Here is a 17,628-nt window from a genome sequence, read left to right as displayed (position 1 = left end):
CACTGGAAATCTGGGACTGTGATCCTGACCCAGGGCAGGCATGTGGGGGCGACGCCAGGGCACCCAAGGCCTGCGGGCACCTCTGGGACACACCTGGTGCTCACCTGGAGGAGAGGGGGTGGCCACAGCCCCAGGACCTCATTGGCAGGGGCCGTGGGTGACGCAGCCCAGGGACCTGCCTGGGCACCGGGGGTGGGGCCGGGCTCTCCCGCCAGAGCTTCATATCTGGAGGGCATCCGCGCTCCACATCCCTCCCACCGGCTTCCTGCCCGTGCCCCATCCCGGCAGCGCCTGCCACCGACCCCCCTCCCGGGCCCTATTTGGACCCTGTGCGGGCCCCCGGCCCCCCGCCATGGGCACCTTTGGGGAGGAGGACAGCTGGAGCCTGTCCTTCAGCGGAGCAGCCTTCCTGGGGCTCTACCACGTGGGTGTGGCCCAGTGCCTGCGAGAGCGCGCCCCGCGCCTCCTCCAGGGCGCCCGCCGCTTCTACGGCTCCTCCTGCGGGACGCTCTGCGCCATCTCCCTCATCCTGGACAAGTCAGCCGGTGCGTGGGGAAGAGTGCGGGCCAGGAGGGCTGGGGGTCCCCTTAGAGGGAGGGGTAGGTGCAGAGGGAGGGCGTCCTGGGGCCTGTGCTTGGGCCCTGCCCCGTGGTCTTTACACCCAGCACACTCCCGTTTAATCCATCTGAGAACCCCAAGGACGTGCCCCCCCCCCCCCGTGTCACAGGAGAGGGATGAGAGGGATGCCAGGCTCAGGGCCAGGAACACTGTCCCCAAGGTCACTTGGGGCAAAAGGTGGGACAGAGCATCTGAATGCAGGGCTGGGCACAGGAGTTCTGAGCAGGAGAGGGGAGGACCCTGCACCCACGTGGACGTGGCACTCAGGAGGGAAGTCAAGCTGTCCGGCAGGCGTGGCAGGTTCACCTGGTGGCTCAAGACCCTGTCCCCCTGCTGCAGACTTCTGCTGCGACCAGCTCCTGGGCCTGGCCAAGCAGGTGGAGCAGCTGAGCCTGGGCATCTTCCACCCGGCCTTCGCGCCCATCGAGCACATCAAGCAGCAGCTGCAACGCATTCTGCCCAGCAACGTCCACATCCTGGCCTCGCAGAGGCTGGGCGTCTCACTGACCCGCTGGCCGGATGGCCACAATGTCATCATCACAGACTTCGCCAGCCGTGACGAGGTCATCCAGGTGAGCAGGCTGTGGGCTTTGGGGCCCGGTGGCCGTGGGTGGTCTCCGTCTCCTTCCAGGCGCCTCCTGGGGCCGACATATCTGCAGGGAGGCGGGGAGACTGGGGCGGGGAGTGAACTTGCAGCCCCTCAGCTTGTTTACAAATGAGGAGTTGAGCGGCGGGGGGGGGGGCAAGCTGAGCGTGGACACTGCCCAGCTTGCAGTGGGGGCTCCTCGGCCGCACACAGAGAGCATGGCTGGGGACGGGGCACAAGGCGAGCTTTTTCAGTCAGAGCCCCCCGAAGGGGCTGCTCTTTCCAGAGGGTGCCTGCCCAGCCCCGACCCCACCCCCGTCTCCCAAGTGCTTCTGGGCACAGTGGGCAAACACCTGCTGAAGGTCTGTTATGGGCCAGTCACCATTCCAGGCGCTCACTGTAACAGAGACTGACATACCAAAATGTTGCCCGGACCTTGGGGCTTCCAGCCTAACGCGTATGGGGTGCAGATAGTGACCATCTGCGAGGAGTTCCGAAACAATCCAGCATCGGAATGAAACAGGCTGACAGAGAGCCTCGTGGCCGAGGGAGGAGCGCAGGGACAGAGCCGGCGTGCTCGGGCAGGCGGGGGACTGGGCCCACGCTCCCCATCGGGGGCTGCACCCCCCACGCAGCCTGGGGTCCCTGATGCAGAATTTGCTTCACCTGAGGGCCCCCAGTGCCCCGCACAGGGCCCGTCTCTGAGTCTGCGCTGACCTGAATTCTCAGTGTGTGCAGGGAGGGGCCAGTCCCTCGCTGCAGGCTGATGTCCCCGGCTTCCTGAGGAGGCCTGCAGGGAACCTCAAAGGGCGTTCCATCGCCTTTGCTTATGTGGCACTTAGTACAGGGCCTGGCACATAGTAGGTGCTCAGTAAACGAGGTGCTCACCGGCGCCCCCATCTGGTCAGAGGCAGGATAGGCTCTACCTCTCCTAGAGGACCCGGAGGGCTGCTTCCAGGGCTCTGTGAGGCGAGGCTCTGCTCGAGCGGCGAGCTCTAGGCCAGCGGTTCTCAGCCTGGGTGACTTCCCCCTTGGGGCCACTTGGCAGCACTGGAGACATTTTGGGGTATCACAACTGTGTGTGTGTGTGTGTGTGTGTGTGTGTGTGTGTGTATACTACTAGCATCTAGCAGGTAGAGGTCCTGCTACACATCCCTCAATGCCCAGGACAGCGCCCCACACCCCACAGCAGAGCATTGTCCAGCCCTAACACCAATAGCGTCAGGGTCTATGTCAAGGATTTTTTTTTACTGTAGGACTTGTCAGAGCCTCTCCTGGGACAGTAGGCAGTGTTTTCCAGGTGGGTAGGAAGTTGAGGTGTCTTGTTTGAGGTACATCTGGTTGGAATCAGTGTCCAACATTCCTAGATCCTCGGGGGAGCATCCTGCCAGACTGTGGAAGAAAACTGTGCTTGGTGCCTGTTTGTCCTTGGGGCAAGAAATCCCAGCAGCAGCCCCAAGGTGCAAGGGTCTGATCAGCAGGAAGAGGGCGGATGTTGAGACCAGCCTGCGTTCAAATCCCTTCTTAACTTTGGGAATTTGGCTGGGACTCAATGCTTCCCAGGGCCTCACTCCTCTCCCCTGGACACAGGACCAATAACACCCGCCTGCGGGCTATCCTGGGATGAGACGTGGAGCTCAGAGCTGTTGTGGGCACAAGGCACATGAACACATGTTTCCGCTGACTCTTGTCTTTTCAGGCCTTGATCTGTTCCCTGTACTTCCCTTTCTACTGCGGGGTGATCCCCCCCGAATTCAGAGGGGAGGTAAGTAGCTGAGCTCTGCAGCCCGAGGCACCCGCCGATGGGAGGTGTGCGGGTGGAAGGCACCGGTGTTCCTTGAGCACCTGCCCTGTGCCAGCCTCTCCCTGCTCCTAGGTGCTCAGAGCCTCCTGGGCTAGGACAGACCTGGTGACTCAGGGGCGGGCACAGGGTCACTGGCTGCAGCCCACGCTTGGCGGGCAGCTCCGCGGTGGTGTGGCAGGCGGGCAGGACCTGAGGCAGCACCGCCCACCCCATTGCAGCGCTACTTCGACGGGTCTCTGAGCAACAACTTGCCCTTCGGGGACTGCCCCTCCACCATCACTGTGTCACCCTTCTCCGGGACAATGGACATCTGCCCCCAGAGCACCTCGGCCAGCATGCTGGAGCTGAACACCTTCAACGCCAGCTTCCAGATCTCCACCACAAACATATTCCTGACCTTCATCTGCCTGCTGGCCCCCTGCCCCGAGGTAGGTCCGGCCCCTGCCTCCGGCCTTGGGGTTGGAGCCTCAGCCGTGCCCGAGGGCCCCGTGTCAGACTCTGTGCCCTGAGCCCTCCCCACAACCTCAGGGTGGTTGAGACACATGTCCTGAGTCTTACAGCCAAGCTCTCGAACCCGCAGCCTGGAGCCCAAGCTGTGCCTTAATGTTCTTCCCTCCCTGAGCGAGGGTGGGGTAGACGGGTCCCTGTCGGGGCAACGCGCTCACGCCAGCCCTGCTGAGCTCGGCCGGTGCCGCCCTGGGCCAGGCTCTGTGCGGAGGGGCTGCTAACATCTCCGCCTCTCAGGGGGGGCACCACAGCTCAGAGAGGTTAAATGACTTGTTCAGAGTCACACAGCCCAGAAGCTGCAAAGCCAGCTTTCAAATCCCCAGCTGGCCCAGTCCCCCCTTCTACCTGCCCTGACGGGGGCCAGGGGGCGAGCCACGAGCTCACAGGAAGATGGCAACGCGCCCACGTTCCTGTTTGCTCCTCAGCATCTCTGGAAAATAGGTCGTTTGACAACCAGCTGCGTGTCCTAATGTGCTCCTCCACCCCCCGCCCCCCCCACGCCGGGCCCCGCGCTTTCCTCCGCCCTCTTGCGGTTGTGTCGAGTTGTGTAATATAGGAAGCAAGTCAGGCTCCTTTTCTCTGGCCCCCCGGAGGATGGAAGGACAGACAGTCCCAGCCCCGTTTTACAGACAGGGGAGCGAGGCGCTCAGAAAGGTGGGGGGCTGGCCCGAGGTCACACAGCGCAGGAAGGCAGAGCTCCTTCCCGAGCCTGCAGGCGCTTTCCCCCGTGGTGGGGCTCTGGCCAAGGCAGCCGGGCACGGCCCTGGAGCTCCTCTGCCATCGCAGGCTGGTCCTGGCAGTGGCGATCAAAGGGCAAAGAATCCATCACCCACTGGCCTGTAGGAACCAGGCGATGGCCCAGGCGTCCGGGCCAGCGGAGGGGCCTAAGGCCAGAGAGGGGAGGGGCTGGAGCAAGAGCCCAGCCCGGTAATCACAGGGGTAGGAGCAGAGTGGGCAGCGGATCGGAGCCACTGTGCTCCTGAGTGCCAGGCCCCGGAGTCCCTGAGCCCTGCCAAGGGGTCTCTTGGGGAGTGCAGGCTGGAATCCCTTCCAGCTGAAGACAAGTCTCTGGCCTGCGACCATCAGCCCGAGGGCTGGTCCAGGCCTTCCCGGTCCCACCCTGACCTGCGTGTTGGCAGGTGTTGGCCCACCACTGCAGACAAGGCTACCTGGACGCCCTGAGGTTCCTGGAGAGACGCGGTAGGTGACAGCGCCACAGCAGCTGGGAGCGCGCCCCACGGGAGTGCCAGGTGGATCCTGCCTCTTGGGCACTTGACGTTTTATGGGCCTTGGCTCACTCAGCCTCCTCCTCAGCATCTGCTCTGTGCCTGGCCTGAGCCAGGTGCTGGGGGCCCAGAGAGCCTGTTCAAGGGGACAGATCCAGAGAGGGACATCTCCCCAGGGAGATGGAGGAAGGCTCAGGGCTGTGAGAGCCCAGAAGAAACACCTGACTCAGCCTGGGGGGTGGAGTGGGCAAGGAGGGCTTCCTGGAGGCGGTGACAGATAAGCTGGATTTTGTCTAGTTAGGGAGACTATGGGAAGTGTCGAGGAAGGAAAGGAAAAGAACATTGTAGTCAGGGAGGTGAGCAAGGGCAAAGGAACAGGCCAGCGCCCCGAGGGAACAGAGTGTGGCTGCAGGTGCGTGTGTGGGCACATGTGTGTGGGCGTGCGTTCATGGGACAGCGGGTGGGCCAGAGAGGGCTTGATGTCATCCCACAGGGCAATGCTCTTTGCTCAAGTGCTAAAGCTGAGATTTGAACCCAAGCTGTCTGTCCCCAAAACCCATGTCTTGGACCCCCCCACACTATGGCCCCAAACACACGGCCGCGAGGAAGCATTTGCCGAGCGCTTACCGCGTGCCCAGCTTGGCCTTGAGCTCCCGGTACTCACCTAATTCTCAGAAAACAGTGTGGCAGGTCTTCATTTTCCCCGTTCACAGAGAGGGAAACCGAGGCAGGGAGCTGTCAGGTCACAGAGCTAACAGGCGGTGGAGCCAAGATTTGAACCCTGGGCTGGGTCTTCAGGGTCTGGGCTCTGATTAACCTCGAGAAAGTGAACAGGGAGGGAGCGGGGTGTGGGAAGGCGTCCATCAGGATGAGCCGCGGGCCCATCCCGTGACCGGCGGGTCCCCAGAGCCTCGTTTGGGACTGAATGGGGCGGATGGTGTGGACGGGGTGGAGAGGCGGGGGAGTCACTGTCACTAGGAGGCTCCGGATGTGCTGACCTGTCATATCCCTCCTCTTGCCTGACCCAGGACTCACCAAGGAGCCAGTGCTGTGGATGTTGGCATCTAAGGAGTCCCCAGCCCCAGCTGATGGGACCTGGGACACTGGTCATGACAGAGGACAGGAGGCGGGCCTGTCGCTCAACTGGGCAGTGCCTAACGTGCTAGTCAAGGACGTGCCCAACTTCGAGCAGCTCTCACCGGAGCTGGAGGCTGGTATTGCCCCTTCCTTACTGCGCTTGCTCACCTGGCAGGCGCCCTGTGCTCGGGGGCTTGGGGCTGGGACCCTGCCCTGAAGATGCTCACGGTCTGGAAGAAGACAGGGTTCTTTGGGTACCTGCTAAGTGCCAGGGTGGTGCCAAGGGGCTCTTACATGTTGTGTCACTCGCTCCTTACTACAACCGTGGGCCCAAGTGTTTTTTTCTTACCCCATTTCAATGATGAGAAAACTGAGGCTCAGAGAGGGAAAGGGACTCACCAAGGTCTCAGAGCCTGCAGCTGGGGGATTCGAACCCAAGTCTGCGCCTGAGAAAGCCAAGACTTTGGCCCACTGTCTGGGAAAGGGCAGGAGGTACTGAGGGACACAGGAGGGGCCCACAGGAGGGTCCAGACTCAGTTCACCCTCTCAACAATCCTCTGAGGACGGCTCTGAGCTGTCCCCACTGCACAGATGCAGAACCCAGAACCCAGAGAGGTTAAGTGACTTGCCCAAGGTCACATAGCTGGCAAATGGCAGAACCAGGAGTTCTGCTCTGAACTGTTTAGCTTGTTCTCCTGCTCAGTGACTGAAACGTCACAGTTGCGATGTCAGGAAAGTTCAGGGTCCCACAGACACATGTCATGGTGCTGCTGGGGGTGGGTTAGAGCATCTAAGCAGGACAGGAAAGGAGAAGTTGGCCAGGCAAGGAGAGTGGGAGGCGAGCGTCCAGGCAGAGGGCACAGCATGTGCAAATGTCCTGGGGTGCTGTGGAGGGGAGGACCCGGAGGCCCCTGTGGCTGTAACATGGTGGTTGAGGGGCAGGGAAGCAGAGATGGGCTTAGGGAGGCTGGAAGGGTTGGGCAGGTGGCTTAGAAGAGAGAGACAGGGCCACTGAGGGGGTTGCTGGCAGCGAGCACCCTTTTCAGAGGCGCCTCTGACCCCTAGGCCCAGAGATTACTGTGCCTAGCCAGGGGGCACAGGCTAAAGGGCCAGGAGGCTGGGGGGAGAGATGACGGTGCAGGGCCAGAGCAGGGACTGTGAGGTGGGAGGGGGTGGGGGAGGGGGTGCCTCTTTCAGCGCTGGAGACCCCGGGGGATATAGGAGTGGGCTCTGGTGTGCGCTGAGCCGGTTGGAGCTTGGCGCCCTGGAACCCTGGCAGCACCCCTGCCGCCACACGGGGGCACCGGAGAGCCACCTCCTTGAAGGGGCACATCGCCAGCGCCCCGGAGGTTCTGGGGGCACCCGCTTCGGGAAATGGAATTGTCATCTGGCCTGGCCCCTGCAGGTGCCCCATAATCCTCACCTGCCTGCCAGGGGGTCGGTCCTGCCGTTACAGGGGCGGTAACCTGGGTTCGGGGAGGGGAAGGGGCGTGTCAGGTACGCGGGGGGCTATGTCTTCGGACTGTGCTGAGTGTGAGTCCTCCCAGCGTCTAGAAGTCAGGGTGGGGGGTGTGCGCGGCTGTGCCACGGTCTGGGCCGGGGATTCGGGCTCGGGCTCTGGCTCCAGCCGGGACGCAGGTCCCGCCCACCCTGGTCAGTTAGGAGGAGAGAGGGCTTGGGAAATGGTCGTCACGGTCCCAGCTGTTGCCACTGTTGTGGGTAATGACACCGATGTGCTACTATTATCGAGGGCGGGATGGGCACCTGCCCCATCTTGGGTGGCCCCAGCAGACTTTCCAGAGGGCTGGGCGAGCCTGAGGAGGCCTCGGGCCCATCCTGGCCCTGCCACTTCCTGGGGACAGCCTTTGGGAAGTGGCTTCTCCGCTCTGGACCTCCGTCCCCCCCTCTGTGAAAGGGGCGCACCTTGCCCGCCTCAGGGCCTGTGCCGGGAGAGCCCCAGCTGAGGGCCTGGCCCTGCGATGGCTCCCGGGGGGGCGTGAGCCGTGGGGGGGGCGCAGTCTGGGGCCGAGGCGGGGAGGGAGCCGCTGCGGGCCGCGTGGCATGCCACGGCTTCTCCTGCAGCGCTGAAGAAAACATGCAGGAGGGACCCCGGCGCCTGGGCCCGCTTCCGCCGGTCGATGCCCGGGAAGGTGCTCACGTGCCTGCTGCTGCCCTACACGCTGCCCTTCGAGTACGTCTACTTCCGGAGCAGAAGGTGAGGGGGCCAGTGCCGGGGCAGGAAGGGCGGCCGGCACAGCATGGGCAGAGCTTGGCTGGTCTCCCTGAGACGCCTGGTGCTGGCTGAACGCCCCAGGGGGGTGTGGGGGACTGCTGGGGAGGCAGTGTGCCAGCTGTGGTCAAGCTGGGGCCTCCCGGGGGCGCCTTGGCCCTTCCCCTGTCTCCAGGACCTTTGGCCCATTGCTCCGCCTGTCAGAACCTCAGGGACCATGTGCTATTTTAAAAAATAACCCTAGGGGCTGGTGTGGCACAGATTTGCTGTGTGGCCCGGGCCAGGGCTCTTGACCTCTCTGGGCCTCAGAATCCTTTTGTGTACAACCAGGCTCTTCCATGGCAGACTGGCTGTAGTTAAGTGCTCACTAACCATTTTAACGCTGCTGTTCATTTATTCTAGCAACAGGCATTGCAGGCTGACCAGGGGCCAAGCCCTGGCTGGAGGCGAGGGAGGCGGCACTGCCCCAGACCCAGTCCCTAGCCTTGTGGAGCCTGACAGGGCACAGGTCATCGCACATTCACTTGCGTAATCACCGCTCTGCCCAGAGATACCTAGGGAGGTCTAGACCAGCTGTGAACCCGGACGGCTCACACTAGCAGCTAGTCAGAGAAGGCTGCCTAGAGGAGATAATCTGAAGGGTAAGAGTCCACCAAGCAAAGAGGGAAGGGCAAAGCATTTCAGAAGGATAGAACAGCACGTGCAAAGGTCCTGGGGCAGACGGGAGTAAGGCTCATTCAAGGAGCAGTAAGTCCAGTGTGGCTGACAGCCTGAGGCCTGGTTTAGAGGCCCCTCTAAGGCCAGCCGGTGGGGGAAGGGAGGCCCTGTAGTGTCCAGTGAGTCCAAGAAGGTGCTGGCCAGGTGCTTTCTCTGCTACAGCTGGATGCCCGGCCCTCTACTGATGCTGCAGGGCTCACGTGGGGAGCACAGGGGGCTCGAGCAAGAGAGCGCTATGGGGGCCTGTGTGCTTTAGGACGGTCACTGGCTGCTGGGAGGACAGTGCATGCAGGGTATGGAGTGGGGAGCTGGGCTGGGGAGAAGAGGGAGGAAGGCACAGAGACAGGGAGGAGGGTAGGAACTGTAGGCAACATGACTGTCCTTATTTGGCAGATGAGAAAATTGAGGCCCAGAGAGGTTCCCTGCTCTACCCACGTCACACAGCTGATGAGCAGTGGGGCTGGGTTGCACCCGGAGCCACCTTGACCCCAAAGCCCTGCCCTTTCCTCCCTGGGCTTTCCTTTTGTGCTCCGTGGAGTCTGCCTTCAGGGCCTGGCCACCCCCACCAAGCTCAGAGTCCATTAGGTTTCATTCCCAGGCCCCTCACCCCCTATAGGTGCCCTGTGGGCTGAGCTGCTCTGTGGTAGAACCAATACTTCTGGACGCTTCTTACCCCCTTCCTTCAGCCCTGGTGCCTGGGTGCACGGGCCCTCGACTCCTCTCTGGGCCCATGGGGAGGGTGGGCTCAGCTGGGCCAATGCTCGAGTGAAGCTGTTGCTGTCCCCTCCTCCAGGCTGGCAGTGTGGCTGCCCGACGCGCTGGCTGACTTGCAGTGGATACAGGGCGAGCTGAGGGGCTTGGCCCTTGGGGTGTACTCCAGGGTGAAGGACCAGCTCCTCGGCTGCTCAGGTGAGGCGGGAGGACAGGCTGGGTGGCGCAGAGAGGCTGTCCTCGGCGGGCAGGCAGGCCGCACGGTCCGCGCTGGGCCTGGCCAGTCTGCAGGACACAGTCACCACACCCTGCACAGGGGCAGCCGAGCCCACAGAGGACAGTCAATCTTCCCGCTTGGCCAGGTCCCCGTCAGTTCTGCCATCTTTCCAGATGCCCCTACAGGCCCTGTGTGGGGTCCCCAACCTGCCTGCCCTGCTGGCTGGAGACCCCGCAGTCCTCCTGCACCCCCTCATCAGCCCTCTGTTTCCCAAGGACACCTGTGCAGCCCTCCCAGGAAGGGGCTGTCCCTGGAACCTCCATGTCACTCCCAGCTCAGCCCAGATAAGGGTCTCAGCCTTCCTTCCTTGTCGCAGGATTTGGGGGGAGAGAGACTGGGGCTCACTGGGTGCCAGGCTGCCCCCAATAGCTTCACCCCGCCCTTCATCCAGCCCTGGGCTTGACAACCTGTCCTCACTTCTGCTTCCTCTGTAGCCTGCCCGTCACCAGCCCTCTCCAGCTGGAGGCAGCTCCTCCCAAGGACCTGGCCAAGAAGCCCAGCCCCGCCCTGCCCATCAGGCCCAAGTGACACCAAGCTGGGCCCAGTGCCTGGCCTCTCCTGATCGCTCTGGACCTTGTTCTGTGTGCCCATGTCTGCCCCTTGAGTGAGGCCCGGATCTGACTCGACTTCTGGAGTTCAGAGCCTGCTGGGGTGCCCCTGGCCCAGGGTGGGCCCTGGAATTGTTCGCCAAGTGGAGAACTGAGGGGATGGCCTCCCTTTTTCCCTCAGGCTCTTGTCCCAGACTGTGTGGGCGGGTGACCCTCAGGAGCCAGAGGAGACCCCACCAGCCCCTCTGGAGCCCCTGCTCCTTGGAGCCCATTCCCTGGGGCCTAGGTACTTCTTTCTGGGGAAAGGCCCAGCCTGTTGGTATGTCCTGGGTCACTGTGCACCCAGGTCACCCCACCCCTGGAATTTCCCTCTGGGTGGGGCTGGGGGCGGCTCTGCTTAGGAGAGGGGTCGGGTGCAGGGCTGCTCGCCTCAGAGATTGGGGAGCAGGTGGAGTGATGGGGTGGTGTGCCTCCCCTTGGACCCTTTCTCTGCTTTCTCTGCCCTGTGCCAGCCCTCGGGGGTGACCCCCGTGGTCTGCTCACTCCAGCAACCTTGACCTCAGACTTCCTACTGGGTCCACCCAGCAAGAGCTAAGGCCCTGCAGGAGGTGGGAGGTGAGAGGAGAGAGGCTCAGGGATTAAAATCTCTTCAGAATCCCAGTTGCATGTGCTTCTGTTGGGGTGACCACCAGCTGCCACCACCATAGCCCCCCCCTTATTCCGCCCCGCCCCTGTCCCTCCCTCCCTCGGCAGAGAGGCTGCTGGGACAGCAGACCTTCCCTGGCCTCTCCTGGGAGTGACTGCTCTCCCTGTCCTCAGAGCAGGACCCACCCTGTGCCCCCGGCCAGGCCCTTAGGAGATGCTGAGGTGGCTCAGCTGACAAAGCAGACGGCCCGGGAGGTGATCCAGGCCAGAGTCCCCTGACGCGTCACTTCTGTGCTCTCCTGACACAGAGCCCTGAGGTGTTACAGAGCAAAGGAGGGGTCCTGGGCTCTGAATCCAGGTACACCTGGGCTTGAGTCCCACCTCTGCGACTCAGCATCGTGACCCAGGACAGTCCCCGTACCTCAGTTTCCCCCGAACAGAGTGGAGACCATAGAAAATTAACCTGAGAGGACGAACCACCCCTTGCCCGCTGCCCCATGCGGCAGGACCTCCTGCTCAGAAAGGCGGCGTGGGCGGCCAAGGCGTGCTAACTACCCTCTGCTCCGGGTCCGAGCCAGGCTGGGAGGACCTCCTTAGAGCCTCACTCCGCCCCGGCGGGGGGGGGGGTCCGGACAGAGCTCGGGGGAGCCGTGATGGGATGGCAGGGCCCTCTCTGGACTCGGCACGGTGGTGCCCCATCGGTTGTGCTAAAGTCGTAGGTCCACCCCCCTTTCCTCCCAGGGTCCCAGCCGTGACCTCCCCGGGCCCTGGGGCCCGGCCTCTCTCACTCTCCATGCGTCTGGCATGTCTGTAATGAATGAGTAGGTAACCCTAAAACGTGGATAGTGCCCACGAACAGGAAAATGTGCCCCGAGGCAGCGCACAAAGCTCCGCGGCCAGGGCCGGGCAGGGCCCGGGCGGCGGGTTCAGCACCGCGGACAGCGGCCGCCTCTGGGGACCTGAGGCCGGGAAAGTCCTGGCTCCACCGTCTTTGTATTTTTGTATTTCGGGGGGAGTCTGTTCAGGACAGAGGCCACCCAGCCTCCTCTACACCTCCTGGGATGGAGCGTTTACAGCCGCCCGGCAGGCAGGCCTCGGGGGGCCGTCCTGTTTCATACGAAGCTGCTTTCTGCCCTGTGGGGACACCTTTGTCAAAAAACGAGTCGGGCGTCCCCGCGTGTCCATTCCCGGGCTCCCTCTTCCCTTCCATTTACCTTCACGGCTCTGCTGGTGCCAACCCCAGGCTGTCTTGGTTTATGGCTCTAAGGCAAAGAGCTTTATGCTGCATCTTGAAATCAGGAGCCTCTCGGCCTCGCTGTTGTTGTTTTTTGAAATTGTTTGGACCGCTCTAGCCTCCTTGCTTTTCCGTATCGGTTTTAGAAGCAACTTGTTAATTTTTACAAAAGAGCCCGTTGGGGTTTTGCTTGGGGTCCCATAGACCCCACAGACGAATCTGAGGAGCACGGGAGTCCTAACAACGTTGAGTCTTCCGAGCCATGAGCCGGATTACGTCTCCACTTCTCTGAATTTTCTTTAATTTCTCTCATCAATGTTCTGTAGCTTTTGTTCTATGAATATTGCATATATTTTCTTAGATTTACTCCTAAGCTTTTAATGCTTTTTGATGCTATTGCACATGGTATTTTCAATTTCCAACTGTTTGCTACTAAAAAGTAGAAACAGAATCGATTTTTATTTGTGGGCCCTGTATCCTGTGATCTTACTAAACTCACCTATGAATTCTGGTAGCTATTTTCTTAGAGACCTCAGGATTTTCTATGTTAACAGGGGTTTTCCTTTAGATTTTTATTCTGAAAAAATTAAACCTGTAGGAAAAGTACAAGAAATCATACAACTGTGGTAGGCAGAATAGCACACACATCCCCCCCCCCCAAAGATATCCACGTTCAAATCCCCAGAACCTGTGACTATGTTATGTTACACGTCAAAGGGATTTAAGGTTAGGGATGGAGTTAAGGTTGCTAATCAGCTGACAAAATGAGGAGATTCCCCTGGATTATTGGGTGGGCCCAATAGAACTACAAGGGTCCTTCGACGTGGAGGAGGGAGGCAGGGGAAGAGCTTGTGCGGGAGTGATGAGATGTGACGTGAGAGAGATGGGACCAGCCCCTGCTGGCCCCGAAGCTGGAGGAAGGGGCCGCAGCCAAGGAAAGCAGGGCTGGGAAAGGCAAGGAACCGGCTTCATCCCAAGAGCCTCCAGAAAGGAATGAGGCTTTGGCGGCTCTTGATCTTGGCCTCGTGACACCCGCATTAGGCCTCTGCCCCTCAGAACTGTAAGATAATAAATTTGTGCTGTTTTAAGCCGCTGACGTTGTGACAGTTTGTTACAGCAGCGATAGAAAACAAACGCGTCGAAGGACAGACACCATCCTCTACATTCGTCCGTTTGTGGCACTTGTCACATTTCCTTTCCCTCTCGACGGCTACAAACACATGCACTCGCACTGGTGTTAGAACCGTGTTTTTTCTAGAGCCGTTTGAAAGTTGCAGACATTGTGATTCTACACCCCAAACGCTTCAGCACGTGCCTCCTAAAAGAAGAACATGATTTTAAATAACCCTAGTACAGTTTAAAATGCATGAAACTGAAAATTAATACATTAGCGAATATCGAGTCCATATTCATACGTCGCAAACGGTCCCCGTGATGTCCTTCATGCCTTTTCTCGTGATCCCGTACCCAATCCAGAGTCACGCGCTCATGCAGCTCGTAAGAGAGCTCTGCTCTCCCTTACCGTGGAGCAGTCCTTTCTGTTTCGTTGCTGTGTGTTTTTATGACACTGACATTTTTGTAGATTAGCGGTCGGTTGTTTTATGGGCTGTCCCTTGGCTTAGGTTCTGTGCTCTTTCCTCGAGGATATTTTTTCCGTTGCTTTTTAAGGAGAGAGAGAGAGAGAGAAACATCGATGTGAGAGAGACAGACGGACCGATGGCCTCCGGGGCGGATCGAAGCCCTTGACCGAGAGTTGAACCCAGGACCCTTCGGGCGCAGGCCGCCGCCCTCCCCGCTGAGCCGCGTGGCCAGGGCCCCTCTCCTCTGACTCGGGGTCTGAGCCCTGGAAGGAAGGCCGCGTGAGTGGCTCTGTCCGCACCACGTCGGAGGCGCACGGGGTTAGTTTGCCGCGTCGCTGGCGACGCTCGTTCCGGCCGCTTGCTTAGCACGGTGTCTGCCAGAAAGTTAAGCGTCTTCCATTCTGATAAGTAACCTGCGGGCAGCCGTGCCGAGGCTGGAGGCGTAACTTTCTCCCACGAGTCTCCACCCCAGGGCGGCTTTAATGTGGAACGATACAGGCACCTGGGCATTTCAGGGGTGACGATAAGACGGTGATCTGATTGCTCCGCCCTCCCCTCGATGCCTATCAGCCGTCATTTTACAGGGAGCAAGGGTTTTCTCTTCTCCCTGTGTTCACTCACGCGTTCTTTCTTTTTCTTAATTTCAGTATGGAACTGTGGGGCCCTCCCCCCCATTCCTTTCCTAAATCATTGAAAAATATACCCTTTAAAATATTTTCACTTAGGTATAAATACACACATATGCACACGCAGCAAATCGTCATTGAGGTAAAATGTACACACACAAATCTTAAGTGTATGCCTCAAAAAAATTTTTTTTTACACAGACATCTCTATAGGACATAATTTGTGGGTCCCGGTGCAGGAATAAAATGTAGGGCTTCTTGTTCAAAACGCAGGACAAATGCCAGTCGAGGTACTAAAATACCTTCCGCAATCTCTCAATCTGTCGTGCTGGGGTTTTTTGTTTGCTGCTTAAGGTCGGCATGACTCTGGGAGCTGCCCGTCGGCTGCCCATCTCCCCGTCAGCCGTGGGACCCACACACCCCGCCCTGGCTGGGGGCAGGGCACTCGAGCCGCCATCCCCCCTTCCCACACGCTGCTGCCCCAAGGGCGTTACAGCCTCCACGCTGGACAGATGGGTGCCTGACCTGGGGGCGGGGGAGAGGCTCTCCTTTGCTGATTCACCCCCCAAATGCCCCGGGGTGCTGCCAGTCTGGGACAGAGGCAACAGCGATGGCTTCGATCAAGGGCCACTCTGAGACGCCACGGGGTGTGAGCACGGGACCTGACCCCCTTCGGGCCCCGTGGGGCCGGGACACCAGAGGACAGAGGACCGGGCAGTCAGGAACTCGTCCTGAGAAAGTGGCAGAGGGTGGAGCCACCAAGTCCCGGCACAGGCTCCGTTACCCTGTCAGACGTCACGTATAAACACAAGTTCGAATGAAACGATGAAGAATCTCAGGATGGTGACCACAGAGCATTCAACCCCAGGCGCAGAGCCCCTGTGAGCACAGGGCCCTGTGCGACTCCCTGAGGCAGGCCCGCAGCTCTGCGTGCCCGTCTGTCTGTCTGTCCGTCCACCCACCCATCTCCATCTCTCTCCGCAGCTCCATCTATACCTGTGTCCACGCCTCTCTCTATACAGCACTGTGCCTGCATGGTCCCGTCACCATCGCCGGGAGCACAATGTTCCCCACACTCTGGAGGGCACGCCCGGGTCTGTCCCTGCTCAGCCCTCTCCCTCGGGCCCCAGTCAAGCACTTGCCTGACTTTCTCGGCTTCTGTCACCACAGGTGAGTTTTGCTTGTCCCTGAAGGCGTACGAACGAAACCATACAATAAATCACCTTTCGCGTTTGGCTGCTTTGTCGGTCATTTTGACGGCGAAGTTTGCCCATGTTGTTGTGTGTACCAGTAATTTTTTTTTTTTTATCTCTGTGTAGTGAGTGTCCCAGCACATGAATATATCACAGTTTATCCATTCTGCTGATGGGCGTTTGAGTTGCTTCCAATTTTTGTCTAACATGTGCAAACTGTGCCGGATTTGGCCTTTCTAGCCAGCTCCTGTGCCCTTTTGACCTGTCCCTATCATTTTTAAAAACACTGTCTTATTTTTTTGGCCCAATAAGATGTTTTAGGCTCATCTTGTACTTTCTTTGCCCAGACCTGAGATTGACCTTTTCTTCAAGAACCCCTGGTTCCGCCCGGCCGGCGTGGCTCAGCGGTTGAGCGTCGACCCATGAGCCAGGAGGTCAGGGTTCGATTCCGGGTCAGGGCACTTGCCCGGGTTGCGGGCTCGGTCCCAGGAAGGGGCGTGCCGGAGGCAGCTGATTGATGATGCTCTCTCATCACTGATGTTTCTATCTCCCTCTCCCCTCCTCTCGGAAATCAATAAAAAAATAAAATAAAAAGTACTGACTTAGGAAAAAAAGAAGAATCCCTGGTTCCTTCTGGAGGGAAGTATTTAGAAACCAAGCTCTGGGCACGGGGTGTGCCTAGTCTGACTGCAATCCCAGTGCCTCAGGGCCTTGTCAGCAAAAATAAGAAATATTTTTTAAAAAGTCATCAGCTCACACCAACACCTCCGGTTCCAGTCCAGGGCCACGCGCTTCCTCCCTGCCTCCTGCCGCAGCGAGGACCCTCGTCTGCAGCACCAGCCGCTTCGAGTCCTCCAGCCTTCAGCCGCCTGACTGCCCTTCACCCCGTCTCGGGTGCTTGCGATGTCCTCCGTGGATTCTGTAAAGACACCCACAGCCTCCTTCCTCTCTGTCCACGTGCACACGCACTCTCAGCCACCTGTGCGTCCCTCTTGCCCGACTTTGAGCGTCTCAGTCTAGGACAAAGAAGGAGGGGCCCCGACTGGGTGGCTCAGTTGGTTAGAGCCTCACCCCATCCGCCAAGGCTGTGGGTTCGATCCCTGGTCAGGGCACTTTCAAGAATCAACCAATGATGCACAGCTAAGCGGAACAACAAATCGATGTTCCTCTCTCTCTCTCTAAACATCAATTTTAAAAAGTTACAGAGCAAGGAGAGGGAGCGGGCGGGCAGGCCCTGCCACCTGCTGGCCCCGGGTTCTGGCGGGTGCGGTCACCTGCGCCCACCCCCGGGCCGCAGCGCCGAGGGTCGCACACGGTCATCCCCTTTGTGCGGCGGGAGACGCGGAGCCTCAGCGGGTTAGGCCCGGACGTCACTGTTTCCACCTCCGAGCTCCCGCGGCCCCAGGCGCGCAGTAGGTGCTGACCACGCGCCCGCTGCGCCAGAGGCTGGCTGGGGGTGGCAGGGAAGCCTCCAGAACCCCGCCGCTCTCACGCGGCGCAGCCTGCGTGTGGGGGGCCTCACTAAGTGCAGGCCTGGGGGCGCTGCCTGCACAGTGAGTCTTCCCAGGGCTGGGGCTCGTCCTGCAAACGACGACTCACCCCCGCGCCCCTCTGCGCCTAGGAGACCGCGGGGCGTGTTTTCCGCAGCCCGAGCCCCCCTGACATCACCTGGGCGCTCACAAACGAAGGCTCCGAGAGGGCCGCCCCCCCCCCCCGCGACGGCTGCGGGTCCGAGGCTCCCCAAATCCGTGCTGCGCGCGGGAAGGCGCCTCCGGGCGGCCCCGGCTGCTGCGTTTCCTGAGCCCGCGCGCAGCGCTCGCCGAAGCTCGGGCTCCGGTGGCAGCGAACGCGGGGCTGGGGCGCGGGCGGCGGGCTGGGGGCGCGGGCGGGGGGCTCGGGGTGCGGGCGGGGGGTTCAGGGGCCCGGCGGCGGGCTGCGGGGCCCCGCCGGGGGGCGCCCACGCGGCTGGGTGTGGCCTCACGACGTCACGTCTGCGGAGGGCAGGGGGCGCGGCGGGCGGGGCCATGACGTCACACCGCGGGCGCAGTT

General features: G+C 60.6%; 1 protein-coding gene across 1 annotated transcript; it reads left to right on the top strand.

The window, feature by feature from the left end:
- Window positions 1-352: 352 nt before the first annotated feature.
- On the top strand, window positions 353-10,281 carry PNPLA5 (patatin like domain 5, triacylglycerol lipase; the record flags this gene model as incomplete). Its single annotated transcript, XM_081129640.1, has 9 exons — window positions 353-545; window positions 958-1,190; window positions 2,904-2,969; window positions 3,227-3,436; window positions 4,655-4,715; window positions 5,770-5,955; window positions 7,901-8,033; window positions 9,559-9,674; window positions 10,145-10,281. The coding sequence occupies 9 exons, from the start codon at window positions 353-355 to the stop codon at window positions 10,279-10,281; spliced, it is 1,335 nt and encodes a 444-aa protein (XP_080985766.1).
- Window positions 10,282-17,628: the final 7,347 nt, after the last annotated feature.

This window comes from Miniopterus schreibersii, assembly GCF_964146895.1.
Source record: "Miniopterus schreibersii genome assembly, chromosome: 2".
Classification (NCBI taxonomy): Eukaryota; Metazoa; Chordata; class Mammalia; order Chiroptera; family Miniopteridae; genus Miniopterus; species Miniopterus schreibersii.
The sequence above is the reverse complement of the archived record's forward strand: the minus strand, read 5'-3'. Positions and strand labels throughout refer to the sequence as shown.